We start from the raw sequence: 13,936 nt of genomic DNA on the forward strand, positions 1-13,936 counted from the left end.
ACACGAGATAGTTACTGTAATTCTAAGCATCCTTACAACCAAAACAAAAGAAAAACAGCAAACATAAAAACTTCACAACTTGACTTCACCTGTGAGAAAAACAAAACCTATTTCAACCCAAAAAAGAGATGCTCATCTTAATTTAAAATATTTTAATAAATATAAAAACTATTGCCCACTTTTCCGCTTTAATTATTCACATGTAAAAGACACTTGCATATGTACATACATATAGTAAAAATAATCTATCATTGATCATTGCTAAAAAATACAAAGAAGTCATCACTGGGCCTTGTAAAAGGAAAACTACTCACGGGTGCACCAGGAATACCTCGAGGCCCAGGTTCTCCATCGAAGCCCCGAGCACCCTGCAAAGAACAAGACATAGAACTGAAAATGAGATCAGTCATGTATGTTAAAAAGCACAACAGTCTTTCTAAATAACTTTAATAACCCAATAAAAGGAGGTTTTGTAAATATGATATATTCTCTATTCATCAGTGAACCCAAGAAGTAGTTAACATGACACCTGAAATATGAAAACTCTGACTTACATCTTCTCATCCCACAAAAGTGCTTGCACCGAAACTTTGATGGTACTCTGGATATTTAAAAAAACAATTTTTTATCCTCACCTGAGAACATTTTTCCTTGCTATTACAGAGAGAGGAAGGTGGAGAGAGAGAGAGACAAAGAGGGAGAGAGAGAAACATCAATGGGGTGCCTTCTCCCATAACCCATACTGGGGATAGAACCCATATATGGTATGTGCCCTGACCCAGAATGGAACCCACAGCCTTTCTGTCTAAGGGACAATGCTCCAACCAGCTGAGACACACCAGCCGGGGCAGGCACTCTGGATATTTTAAGTTAACACTGCATCCATTCTTGATTGTTGATATGAACTGAGAACACTGACACCTGTTTAGAGAACTTGGCAAATCTGTTGGAAGAGGTTTTGTAGTCACCCTCCAGGACTCTCAGGATTCCTGTGTGAATTCATTAATGATGAAGACCGAGAAGCCACCCAAAAAATAGTTGCCATGAACTCTGCTGTGGCTGGAGCTGTGGGAGGGATTTCTAGGACTCTGGATTTCCACCAAAAAAAAGAATCAGATTTAGAATTAGAAATCCAGACATGTGATTTGGAAGAATGAAATGTAATAAGGATTTAAGCATCTCCTCTCCCATCCTGGACAGAGAGAGGTGAGGTGAGGTTTGCATAAGGTAACTGACCCAATCTTTACAACAGATTCACCCAACCAAGCGATGAGTGGCTTAAAAACTACAAAGATTTATAAATCTATTATCTTGAAATCATCTCTGACTTGATTATATATTATACATATAATCTCCTCATTTCCATTACAAAAATCAAAATGTAATTTTAAAAACAAAAATACAGTGTTTTCTAGTGTTCTCTACATATGCTGCATAACAAAATGCAATCCCCTCCTTTGAATATTTTTTTCTTCTGCTAAGTGAATGAGAAGCAGAAAGGCAACTGATGAACAGGTCACCTCCTAACGAACAGGATTGAGGTAGAGAGATGATAAAATAAATGGAAAACAGTTAAAAGAGTATTGAATAGATGTCAGGCCAAGAAGATCAGGTGGTAGTAAGAATTAAAAATTAGAAAATCTTTGATAGAAGATTCAGACATAGGTAGAATCAAAGAAAGAACACCACAGAGAAAGCACCACAAAGCCTTGAAATTCTTTGATCCCTAAAAACTAGAACAGAACAGAAGGCATTCTACATTCACCAGGGAAGAGGGGGTTTGGAAGACCTGAAAAAGACCTTGAATTCACCGTCCATCCTGTGTTGTGAGAGCGACGCCCAGCCTTTGCATTATAGAAATGGCTTTGATGCACTTTCTCTCTTATTGCTGTTCAGCAAGAGCTCAAACCCAAACTGCTGTTACTAGGTAACCATTCCATGGGTCTAAGTTCAGAAGAAGAGCTTTTTTTTTAAAATTTAATTGGAAGTGATTTGACAGAAACCAGAGGAAATGAGAAATTTTGAAAAATACCAAGTAGAAAAATACCTCAAATAAAAAGCATATCAAGATCAGTAATTGCTTTCACATAAGTAAGGAATCACATATATTAGGAATGATTTAAATCCTGAAGAGAAAAAAGCAAAGGCTTGGGTATCAGAAACTTTGAAATAAATGGGATTTATTATTTAATAACAGAAAAGATATTCACAAAATGTTACTTAAGGTAACATAAATATAGAAATAGAAAATACATTTTTTAAAGTACAGTGTTTTTAGAAAAGAGGAAATGGAAGAGCAAAGCAGGCAGAATGAGAATACCTAACTGAGACAAAGAAGCTGAAAAAAAGAGGAAATTACAGAAATTATTCACAAAATCATTCTTTCAATATACAAAAATATGCATCTCTTTAAGATAATATTTAATTTAATTTATCAAGTACCTACAATGTGAAAATCATTCTTTTTAGTTGATAATGAAAGGCTGTATGCTTCTGTGTGGAACGGCACAAACCAGCCATTACCATAGACATGCTACAGAAAGAGTGAGAGGTAGTGGTGGGCAAAAGCACTTGTTTTCCCTGCTGGAAACTACAAATTGGGCTTCCCAACATACTTTCTAAGCAATGGCAATCCTTTTCTTACAGTCTGGTAAAGAAGCTAGACACATACCAACGCAGATGCATGCTCACACGCAGAGCAAGGAAAACACTTCATGAACACTCAGGTTTCCGTTGTTTTTGCTTATGATATTCACTCAGCCAAACATTCCCTGGCCTCTACCCCTGCCAACAGCAGCACCTCATCCTCCCAGGCCTGACATCCTTCCAAGGCCAGCTCTTTTGTGAGTCCTCTCAGCTCCCCTATCAAGGTTAGCTACTCTTTCGTCACTTCCTCATACCACTGGCCCTCAAGTGGATTTCTCTCGTGTTTGCATTATTTATAATCAGCTATGTGCTTTCTCCCGATAAATAACAAACTTGCAGAAGTCCTTATTCCTCTGAACCTTCCCCAGCATCTTACCAAATACCTAGCTATGGAAATGTTAGGAGAATCTGACCTCTGAGACCAGGCTAAGAACAGGTGGATGAACTCCAGCCACAAGGGTATGATCCCTGTTAAGGGCAGAGCTCAGCAGTTAGCTTGGCAGGACAGCCACTGTGGCCCTAGTGTCCTGGCAGGTACCCTGCCTTCTCTCACCTCTCCCTTTCCTTCTTTCCCCGCCTTTGCCTTGCTCTCCAGGTACTGCATCAGTGCTATCAGTGTTAACTATTAATAACAATAAAGAGGGAAAATACAGGCTCCAGCAGAATTAACACCTGCTTGAGTGTGGTCGGCAGGGTAATAATATGGGTGTAAAAATTTATAGTTTTAATTTGAACATTTCACCTAAAATGTCTTAGGGTATGCTTGAGTGTGATATTCTTATGTTACAGAATTGCATGCTTAGGATTTTGTAATAAAAGATTTTGTAATAAAAAGGGTTATTTGTGTCAGACCCTGTATAACAGCCCTGTTTATTACTATTTACCTATTTTTTTGTACATGACAAGTGTTGTGCATACTTGTCACCTGTGTTTATAACAGAAATGTGAGGCCCTAACTAAACATCTACAAAGCACCAAATAGAAATAAAAAGTGCTGTTGCTGAAGATAAGAAGATATCTTTAAATGGCCCAAAATTTAAACATTTATATACTTTGATATTATATCATCATCATCATCTTACTTTTTCTCCCTTGTCCCCAGTTATGCCAGTGATACCTCTCAATCCTTGAGTTCCCTGGAAATATACAAGAGAAAATGGAGTTATTGCAGTTGAAGCACACAGTCGTTTATCTCATCACAAAAACTGATCCGGAAGAGGGATGTTATCAGAACATAAGGTAACATTAACAAATAGTGACATTGTACAGATGACCTTCTCTAGTTTAGAAAGAAAAATCCAAGGAGAATTCTTCTTATGGCAAATCCTTTTTTAAAATTCTGAAGGCTTACACAAACCTGGAATTGGAACAATTACTGATGACAAAAATAAATATCACTAGCAGAAGAGAATTATGATAATGCGTATGACTTAGCTCTTAACTCAGAATTCACTACCATCGCTACCCCCTTCATGATTTGTAAATTAGTTACACGTAACATGGCTGTGATCTTAGGCCTTAAAATAATTTTTCCTCACTAGTGGATGCCATTAAACACAATTAGGTTCTGAAAATAACCCACAAATGCTCATGACCTATAAATGGAGCTGAAGTCTCCATTAACCACGTTGTAGTCACTATTCATTACACCGTTTCTATGATAAATGCATTCTGAATTCCAGTTTGGTCCAAGCCCATCTCACCCAATCTCAGGCACAGGAGTGAGTGATCCTGAAAATGAGGGTGTGGAGTAGCACTTCTACTGCCCCTTTCAGTACTGAAATGTTACCAGCCTTGATTTCTGACCCCACAGCAGCAGGGCTCCAAAAATCTGTAAAGCACCCACGAGCTCCCTTGGGAGCAGCAGTGGGTGGATGCTCCATTAGGAAAGCAGGGTAGTTACTTCTGAACAACTCGCTAACTGTCCACTACGACTGGCTTCAGATAAAGTAACTCTAGGCCAGTTATTTCCCTTGGGCTCTCACTTGGGGAAAATGGGGCAAGTCCACGGGCAACTCTGCATCCAGTCACAAATTCTGTGTAAATCAGTTGGCTTGAACTGCAAATATGCAGAATGATCCAGTTTAGGTTATAAACTTAGGATATAACATGAAGAAGGGCACATAAAAACTGCTCTTCTTGAAGGTAATTCTAAAAAGAATTTCAAAAATATTTGAGTCACAGCGATGACATGACAATAGTATGTATCGTCTCTCAGAGCGACTACTTCAGAGGGCAGAGCTTGTTTAGAAATGTTCCGAGAGCATTTTTTAAAATCTGTGCATTACTTTATAGATGCATGTTCAAAAAGTGAAAACATGTGAATTTCACAGAAACATTTTGACATATCCACTCCCAAACACCAGAAGGTGGGCAAGCACTGATGATATCCCCCAACAGAGCAGCTGAGCCATGCGGCACCCAACAGAGATCCTTAATCCACAAACACCTCTGTAAATAATGCTGCTTGCAAATCCTGTTTGTGGGATCTTTGGGGATGGCTTTTGAAATAACCCTTTAAGTCCCTACCAAATTTTCATCAGGTCAAAAAAGGCATATGTCTCTCAAACTATCTATCTCTATTTCCCACTGGCAAAATGAAGGCTATTGCTAATTGTTTCATATCAAAGGCTCAAGGAAGGCAAGCTTTCAGAACAAACACCTTGGACTCCTCAGATTCAATTAAAATTCTCACATGGCTTAAAAGCAGAGTCCATTTCTTACAGACTCTCTGACTCATTTCTTTTAGCTTGATTTCCCACCAGCTCTGGTGAGCACTCATCTGCACAGCTCCCTGAACCCTTCGTAAAAGGCCAGTTGTGCAGGCACAGCAGAGCAAGGGAATGAAGGGTGGCCCTGCGTGTGTCGTCTCTTTAGTTTCTGAGAAAAGGACACGACCTTGTGTTTTACAGTCCACACCTTGGCCAGCTACGAGGTTCAACAAATATCCTGGGATTATTATTTCCATAATTGTTATTACTCATGTGACAAAAAGTATAACTCTTCTACTTTCATATATGAAAGTAATATAAATTCTGATTTAACATTTTACAATGAAGTATGCTGATACCCACAGTTACCTCGCTGTGCATATTATTGCAACGATCTGCCCAAGCACAAGGGGCCAACTTTTTATTAAAAGACATGATTATGAGCAATTAAGAATGTTCTAATTATAATGATCCCATGCTGGCATAAGCTACATTAAATCCAGTAGGTGATATACCTGCTGAATGTTCAGGATACACAGAATTTTCTCATTAGATCATGCATTGTAATTGTACCATAGAGCATAGAAAATATCTATCATCCTCTTGTGTTCAATATTTTCATTCACTCTGCCTAGCCCTGAAATCTAGTAAATGAATGTATGTAATTACAAATAGATTTTTTTCTATACAGTGCTTAAGTGTACAAAACAGTGCTTGAATGTGCAAATGAATTCTTTCCCATTTTGAAAAAATAATAATCTCCTAAGGCTGGCTTAGATGAAAAAATAGAGGATATCATGTTAACATAATACTATTAATCCAAATGCTAAATTGAAAAATATTTCAAATGTCATGAAAAAAAGAATATTTGCATATATTCTAGTTAAATATTTTTTAAAATACTTTACTGGAGGTCCTTGAGCTCCAACTTCTCCTGGCTCTCCCTGGTCACCTTCTTCACCCTAAAAAGCAGCAAGAGAGGCATACCTAATGTTATTCTAGCAAATGAACATAGAAATAGGCTTGGTCTAAATCAGCACATTTTAAATTTACTTAGCATTTCCTGAATTACTTTACTATACCTTAACAAATTATTTTACATGAGTAATCCATATTCATTGTAAAAAATTCAGAAAATAGAGAGAAGTATACAAATAAAGTCACTCAAATTTCACCTTTCAACAATAAATACCAGTAACATTTTAGATGTTTTTCTAAAGAAAAGGGGGCAGGAGGAAAAGGGAGGGAGGAAGGAGAGAAAGAGACAAAGGCAGAGAGAGAGCATGCATGCATTCCTGTTTCAAGTGTGTGTGCTGGGGGGGGGGGTACTATTAGAAAAACAAGGTCATACGAGGCAACTTTTTCCATAAACTGTGATACTATTTAATCACGATTTTTTTTAACTTTTCTTATCATTTTGGTATCACATACAAATTTTTTAATGTATTTAAACCAATCTTTCTTTTCATAGCTTACACCTTTGATGTCAGTCATAAAAAAGCTTTCTAACCCCTCAAAACATAAATATTTCATTCATATTTTTCTCCTAGTAATTTTATAAGAGAAATCTTTAATTATCAGTAATTTACTTTGATGTAAAATATAACGAATAAGTCGATCTATCTTTTTTCCAGGTAATTGCTCACTTGCTCTCATATCGCTTATTGAACAGTACATTCTCTCCACACAGATTGGATAAATCATCTTTAATACATACCAAGTTGTTAAATACACTTGTTTTTAGACTTTCTATTCTGCTCTACTGATCTGTTTTGTGATGTTGCCAATACTACATTTTAATTATTGAAATTTTATAATACACCTTAATCTCAGGTAAAGCAAATGACTTTACCTTTATTTTTCATTTTTAGTCATTTATTTTTTCAGTTTTCCTAAATGTTTACTCTTCCAGATGAACTTTAGAAGTTGTTAGATAGATCTTCACAAAAATACTACTTGCTTCATATTAGGACTACATTAAATTAATAGATTAATATGTAGAGAATTAGAATCTAGAACTCAGTTTATCTTCCTACTTAGTCAAATCTTTTTCTTTCCTTCAATAAAGTTTTGTTCTTTTCTTCATATTAGTCTTAAATATTTCTTAAGGTTTTTCTAAGGTACTTTGACTATTTGATAGCTATTGTCAGTGGAATCTTCTTCCATTATATCTTCTAATTATCGTTTTTACTTTTTGATATTAATTTTATAAACTTTCACACACTTATAAATGTTAATGTGTTTCAAAAGAAAATGCAACTGATGTTTCTTACAGGAAGATGATTTTATTGACCTTGAAAAATAGTTATTTTCTCTCTGACAAGGGTTTTACTTTATACAACAGATATATTACCCTACAATAATTTGGTAATGGATATCTTAAATTATGAAATTAATCATGAGAAAAATTCTTCATATTTAATATTATGTTAATAATATTAGATATAAATCCATTTCTATTGTCTTTTATTTCATGTTTCAACTTACAATGTTTTTGCTCCACAGACTATACCTTATATTTAGAGATTTTTCACACACATACAGAAAATTTAACAAAAGTACTAACATAGAAAATTTGGACACATAATCCAAAGAAGTAGGTTATGCCTAAATCACTTATACTTGATTTTTGAATGAATTATGAGTCTTACATAGTAGTTTTAGTCTCATTATATTCAGATTATATTCCATAAGAACATACGGTTGAAAGTGGAGAGATGCGGTCCCAATGGGAAAGCCAGGGAGTTAGATAGTTCATGAAGTGGAAATCAACAGATGGGTCTAATTAAATGCTACTTTTATTTCCCTAACTACAAAAACAGCGATTGATACGTCCATCGTAAGTTTTCTTCAGCAGGGTTTGGGGTATTTTCCCATCGATCATTGGTAAATCTCAAAGTAATGTAGTTGATTTAAATGCTTCACCAGCAGATGAACAGAACACAACTAATTGATAACCATAAAGTTAAGTGACAAATTTAGAAGTAGAAATTTAGTACTATTTTATTGAGAGATTTTTGACTACTCATTCCTATACATATAAACAATTTTAAAAATCTTTTAAAACTAATTTGTTAAGTAAATTTAAAGAGAATCATGAATCTGAATGCAAACTTCAGGCCTTTCATCCCTTAATTCTTCATCATTCTGCTCTCAGGTTATAGTTCCATGCATCTATCAACCCTTCGAGGTTTATTCTTCAATGAGCAATTGTCATCCCATTTATATGTCAGTTTTCAAAGATACCACTGAAAGTTGTAAGTGACACAACATGGGTAAGAGTTTTCAACAATTTCCAATTAAAATTTTGACCAATTACTTCATACAACAAAACTATTTGCAGTTTCCTCATTGAAGACCAAACCAAATTTGGGAGTCCAGATAACTAATTTGTATAGGTATCAAAAGAACTGGTTTCATTCATGGGCAGAGTGGAGAGGTGCTCTGATGGATATCCATCACCAAATCCCATGGGATGGGGGATCAGAATTTCCCCAGAGAAATGGGGTCACCAAGAGAAGAAGAAAAGGATCAGTGTCATCAAAAATAACAGCAGTAAAAAAAAAAAGCAAACAGAAGTATACATCTACTTTACTACAAATATTAACTTAATATCTTTTGGAGCAATTTAATATTCTTACACATCTATTTTTTGTGATTAGATAATATTCTATTAGATGAATATGTCCTACTTAATTTAGCCAGTCTCCTGTGTTTGGACATATTTTTTCACTTCTGTGCCCCTAGCACTTAGAATGAACAGCAGGCACTTAATAAATATTTGTTGAACTTTCTAAATTATGAATTTTAGGATTCAATGAAGAAGTTGGCATGCAGAAAATTTTCCAGAGTACTCATTTTTTTCTATTTTCTCCAATAGGCATTAAGAACCCAGCTGTTATAGTTCAGATAAATAAAATACCTTAATTTTTCAAAGCCTACGGAGTAAAAAATCAAAAATAAGTGTCCAAACTGTAATGAGGTACAGAAAATTGGCTCATTTATCCTGATTACCTGAGGTTGTTCAACAGACTGTTTTTTGCTAAGAAGTTCAAGGATATTAATGCCTGAAGATATTAATAAATTGTCTCTCTAGCTCTTAACATTCAAAGAAAAAGATTAACCTTCTGCTGCCACTCAGTAAAAATATAGAAGAACATAGACAACAAAGCCTAGAGGACCAGCATTAATAATAAGTTTGACTTTGGGAATATTATAAAACTAACAGGGACAAAAATTCTATTATACGGGAAGTCAAATTCATAAACACTTACAAGATTTGCACTAGTAGATGAAAAACAGGCAAATAAGCCACAATGCTTTCAATTTCAGCCTTGGTTTCTGCAGAGCGGCCAGCCCCAGTGCAAGTTGTGCTACAAATTCCCTGTTTTTATCCAGATGATAAAATAACTCCTATTTCTAACTTTCAGATTAGTCAAAATCTGAGTTATAGTAAAATAAGGTCAAAAAACAGACAAATAAATTATCACAGAGCTTAAGATGAGAAGCTGTCAGCCAACTACTTAGTTATCTGACAGTCTCAGAAACACTTGTCAGAAAATTTTATACTCGTTCTAAAATTTTGTTTAATGTAGTGCAAAAACAAGCTGAATAACATTTGACGATCAAAAACATCAAGTAAAAAAAACTGTATGATTGATGTGAAAAGGAAAGCAAGGGGTAGCAATACAGGAAAGAATGAAAAGTATGGTGCTTCCATTGTTTTTTTAATTGAACATTAGCCTGGTATGCTTAGCCAGACCATTTATTGATGCATCTACTGAGAACTTGCCAATTATCATTGGAAAAGCATGGGTAAAATATCATGCTTTATCACTCCTTATAATTCCTTACAATGAAATGGTCACTACCTCCTACTCCCAACCTACCCACTAAATACTCATTTTCCTTACCTTGTGACCTTGTCGTCCAGGTTCACCAATTTCTCCTTTAGCCCCTTTATGACCCTAACAAATAAATAAATAGATAAATAAATAAATAAATACTGTATTTGCTTTGGCACAGAAAATGGTCAGAGGCTCATAAAGTCATTTTGCTTCCCCAAATCTGTGTCAATATGGTGCGAAGAAAAAGGTTGTGTGACTACTTTAAATGACCTTAATAATGCCATATGTATTACATGAGTGCTACATGTGGTAAATATCAGTTTTAGTTAAAGAAAAAACAGTGTAGAATAACAAAAGCTCCATTACCTGATTTGGCAACATGATTCGTTGACTATAGGTCCCTAGGTCCCTCCATCCCAAACCTCTCACAATTGGGGTAAGGGCGCCAAGTCTTTCCCAGTAACTTACTTTCTAAGGTGACAACCCTGACCTAACTTAGCTGGTGTCGCCTTTGAAACCCTTCTCCCTCCTCTATACCCATCACCTTCCTGGAGGTGAGAATGGCTGATATAAGAAGTAGACTTCCCTGGATGCGTAATTTCCTGCCTCTTCTTATACACAATTTTCAGTGCAAAGGGAAATCTCTAAAAAACTCAGGGAAGACTGCATAGCATGAGAAAAGGTCCCTATCTCTTCTTGTCAGGACACCTGTTCTTAGCATCTATGTGCTTTAAGCAGTTGCATGAGGCAAATATGAAATGAACATTCCAACATTAAGTCTATCAGAGCTTGCACTCTCAGAGCCATTCTTCTTCTAAGAGTGCAAGACTTTGTGAACAGTAAGACACCGAGCCAGGCAGTTGTGGGGATCCACCGAAACTACATTTGGAGAAAACCATAATTGGAAAACAAGTGCCTTGGGCATTTTAGATCATAGCAGAACTCTATGGATCTGACATTTTTCAGAATCACTTCAGACTCATAGACCAGAGACAGAAAGCCATTTAATCCTAGCATTTGGTATTTATTTTTTTTAATGGACAATTTGAAGTAATTATAATGTCAGAGTGAGAGAAAAATGCTTTTGGAATGTCCCTTTTCTTGCCTATTTCTCAAAGGTTTTCCATGTCTTTTCACTAAAATAGTTTCAAATATGTAATATGCACAATCCCCCCCCCCCTTTCCTCTGAAGGCAAACTTCTGGACCTTAATTTGGTATTCTGAAGTCTCTCAATCTAATACATTTTATCTGTATTTCTTCCCTGCACTACAAAAGCACTCTATCATCAAGCATCTGTGTCTCAGTTGGAAGACCTGTCGGGGCGCCAGCAAGAATTTTTAGGACTGAGTAAGGACCACAGACTAAGCCACAGAATAAGCAAACACAGACTTGCCTGAGCCATCAAGTGGGGTCTCTACACCAGGAAGGCCAGTGCTTAAAAGAAAGGCTCTATTTTTCTATGGGTAAAATTCTTGAAAATAAAATACTGAAATTATTCTCTTACCCTCATGCCAGGTATGCCAGGGTATCCTGAACGACCTGGTGGACAGGCATTGGGACACTGCCAGGGAGACAGAAAGAAAGTAAACTAGAGCCTCCACTTTATGACAACCTGGTGTTTGTTCTTTTGTTTTGTTTTGTTTTGTTTTTAGGTACCCCAGCTACAGAACCTCAATGCAGTTATATTCATTAAATAACTTGGAACAACCCTTTCCTTTTTTATTATTTCATTTTTACTCAGAAAAGTACAAAGAATATAACAAACTCTTTCCTTATGTATCTACCATCCAAATTTAATAAATGTTAATATGCTGCCATACTTATTTCAGATTTAGTTTCTTAAAAAATGTTTCCAGATAACCCATTATACCATGACCTGATCATTTTCCCCTCCCCCTCCCACTGGGCTAGCTCTATCCTGAAGTTCACATCCGCTCATCGAACCAGCCAAAACTACATTTAGTGCAGTTCGCCAACATCTTTGCATAGTTGCCTATAAGTAAAACAAGTCTCAAAGAAAGGTATTTGACTTGTATCTTTCCAAGTTGGAGTGCTCTAGTGAAAAAATGCCTTAGTCATAAAGTAAAAAGAATATAGAAAAACAAAGGCATTTTTATAACATTTTATTACAAGCCACCAGTCCACTAGTGCTATGAACTGCTCTGATATCTGAGCAAAGTAAAACACAGAAATGCAACACATTTCAGTGAGATCATTTTAAAGAGAATTCATCTGAAGATTACATCGTCTTTGACTTAAAACTGTATTTTATTCAAAGGAAAACATCTTACCAATGGATCTCCATCTTGAAAGCCAATCGTTCCCTAAAGTAAGAAAATATTAAAGTTAAGAATATACTTAAATATTTAATCCAAACCTACTAATAAAAGTTCATTGGACAAAATATACTAAATATATTTGTTCTATAAAATATAAGGAACAAAGAACATATAATATGCTAATATTCTAAAAACTTGACTCATGGAAATATTTCTTTTGATGAACCCCACATTTCAGTAGATTATTTCTTTTCAGGAGATTATTTCCTTTCAGAAAGGGAGGTGAAATGAGAGACAGAATATAAAATATGGGGAACTTGAATCATAAATTAAACATATGGATTAGCTCCTACTTAAACTTCTATTTTTTTTTTAAGATTTCATTTTTTTATTTTTGGAGAGAAGGGAAAGGAGGGAGAAAGAGAGGAAGAGAAACATCAATGTGTGGTTGCCTCTCATGCGCCCCCTACTGGGGAACTGGCCCACAACCCCTGCATGTGCCCTGACTAGAAATTGAACTGGCAACACTTTACTTCGCAGGGCAGCACCCAATCCACTGAGCCACATCAGCCAGGGCTAGATTTCTATTTTTTTAATTGCCTACTGTGTAAATCCTTTGTAAATACTAGTTCTTTTGAAAGTGTTCCTTTCATATGTCCAGGTTTTGAGCATTTGAGACTCACAAATGTCAAAGGATTTCAAATATAATGAGTAAGTGTGAAAACCCATCTTTTTAAAAAAGATTTTTTTATTTATTTTAGAGAGAAGAGAAAGGAGAGAGAAAGAGAGGGAGAGAAACATCAATGTACAAAAGAAACATCAACTGACTGCCTCTCTCAAATGCTCCCAACCCAGGACATGGCCCGCCCTGACTGGAAATTGAACCAGTGACCTTTCAGGATCACAGGCTGGCACTCAACTCACTGAGCCACACCAGCCAGAGCTGAAAACCACCTTCTAAATTATTGTGATTTCTCTACTTCTCTGGCCTAAAAAGAACCATGATCTGAATGGGTGAAAAAAGTTGATAGCTATTTTGGAATTTTTGGCCAATGACTCAATTACCAGATACTTTCATTTTTGGTTCTTAGGTTTCTTTAATCCCAACTCTCAGAGGCAGAAAAATTCAAGATGCAAATAACTTACACTGGGTCCTGGGGGTCCAGGGGGGCCAGGTGGTCCTCTTTTCCCAGGGTCACCCTGAATTATTTGAAAATTGTGACACAGCAGTTATATATGTATGTCAGAACACAGTGCATAAAACTGGTGAGGCATGAGAGAATGATATTACCAGAAACCCCTACAAAGCTCAGCCATGCATAGACCTGTCACAAAAACCAATGGGTGGCCCATAATCCAATCAGCTCCACAAAACCAGAAGAATAAAGGCTCTAGTCTCACCAAAGTAATAAAACAAGGCAGAAGAACACTTGGGGGAAAAAAGCAAAGCTG

The 13,936-nt window shown here is 36.1% G+C and overlaps 1 protein-coding gene across 2 annotated transcripts in view; it reads right to left on the minus strand.

The window, feature by feature from the left end:
• The window catches only part of COL9A1 (collagen type IX alpha 1 chain), a 68,194-nt gene that overhangs the window by 41,244 nt on the left and 13,014 nt on the right, over positions 1-13,936 (minus strand). For both annotated transcript variants that reach the window (XM_028509551.2, XM_036024316.1), the window contains exons 9-15: positions 13,631-13,684; positions 12,497-12,529; positions 11,710-11,766; positions 10,271-10,324; positions 6,266-6,319; positions 3,729-3,782; positions 315-368 (exon numbers count right to left, since the gene is read on the minus strand). In XM_028509551.2, the coding sequence (XP_028365352.1) occupies positions 315-368; positions 3,729-3,782; positions 6,266-6,319; positions 10,271-10,324; positions 11,710-11,766; positions 12,497-12,529; positions 13,631-13,684 (360 nt within the window). The remainder of the gene's footprint in view (positions 1-314; positions 369-3,728; positions 3,783-6,265; positions 6,320-10,270; positions 10,325-11,709; positions 11,767-12,496; positions 12,530-13,630; positions 13,685-13,936) is intronic.

The sequence above is a fragment of the Phyllostomus discolor genome, chromosome 4, assembly GCF_004126475.2.
Source record: "Phyllostomus discolor isolate MPI-MPIP mPhyDis1 chromosome 4, mPhyDis1.pri.v3, whole genome shotgun sequence".
Taxonomy (NCBI): domain Eukaryota; kingdom Metazoa; phylum Chordata; class Mammalia; order Chiroptera; family Phyllostomidae; genus Phyllostomus; species Phyllostomus discolor.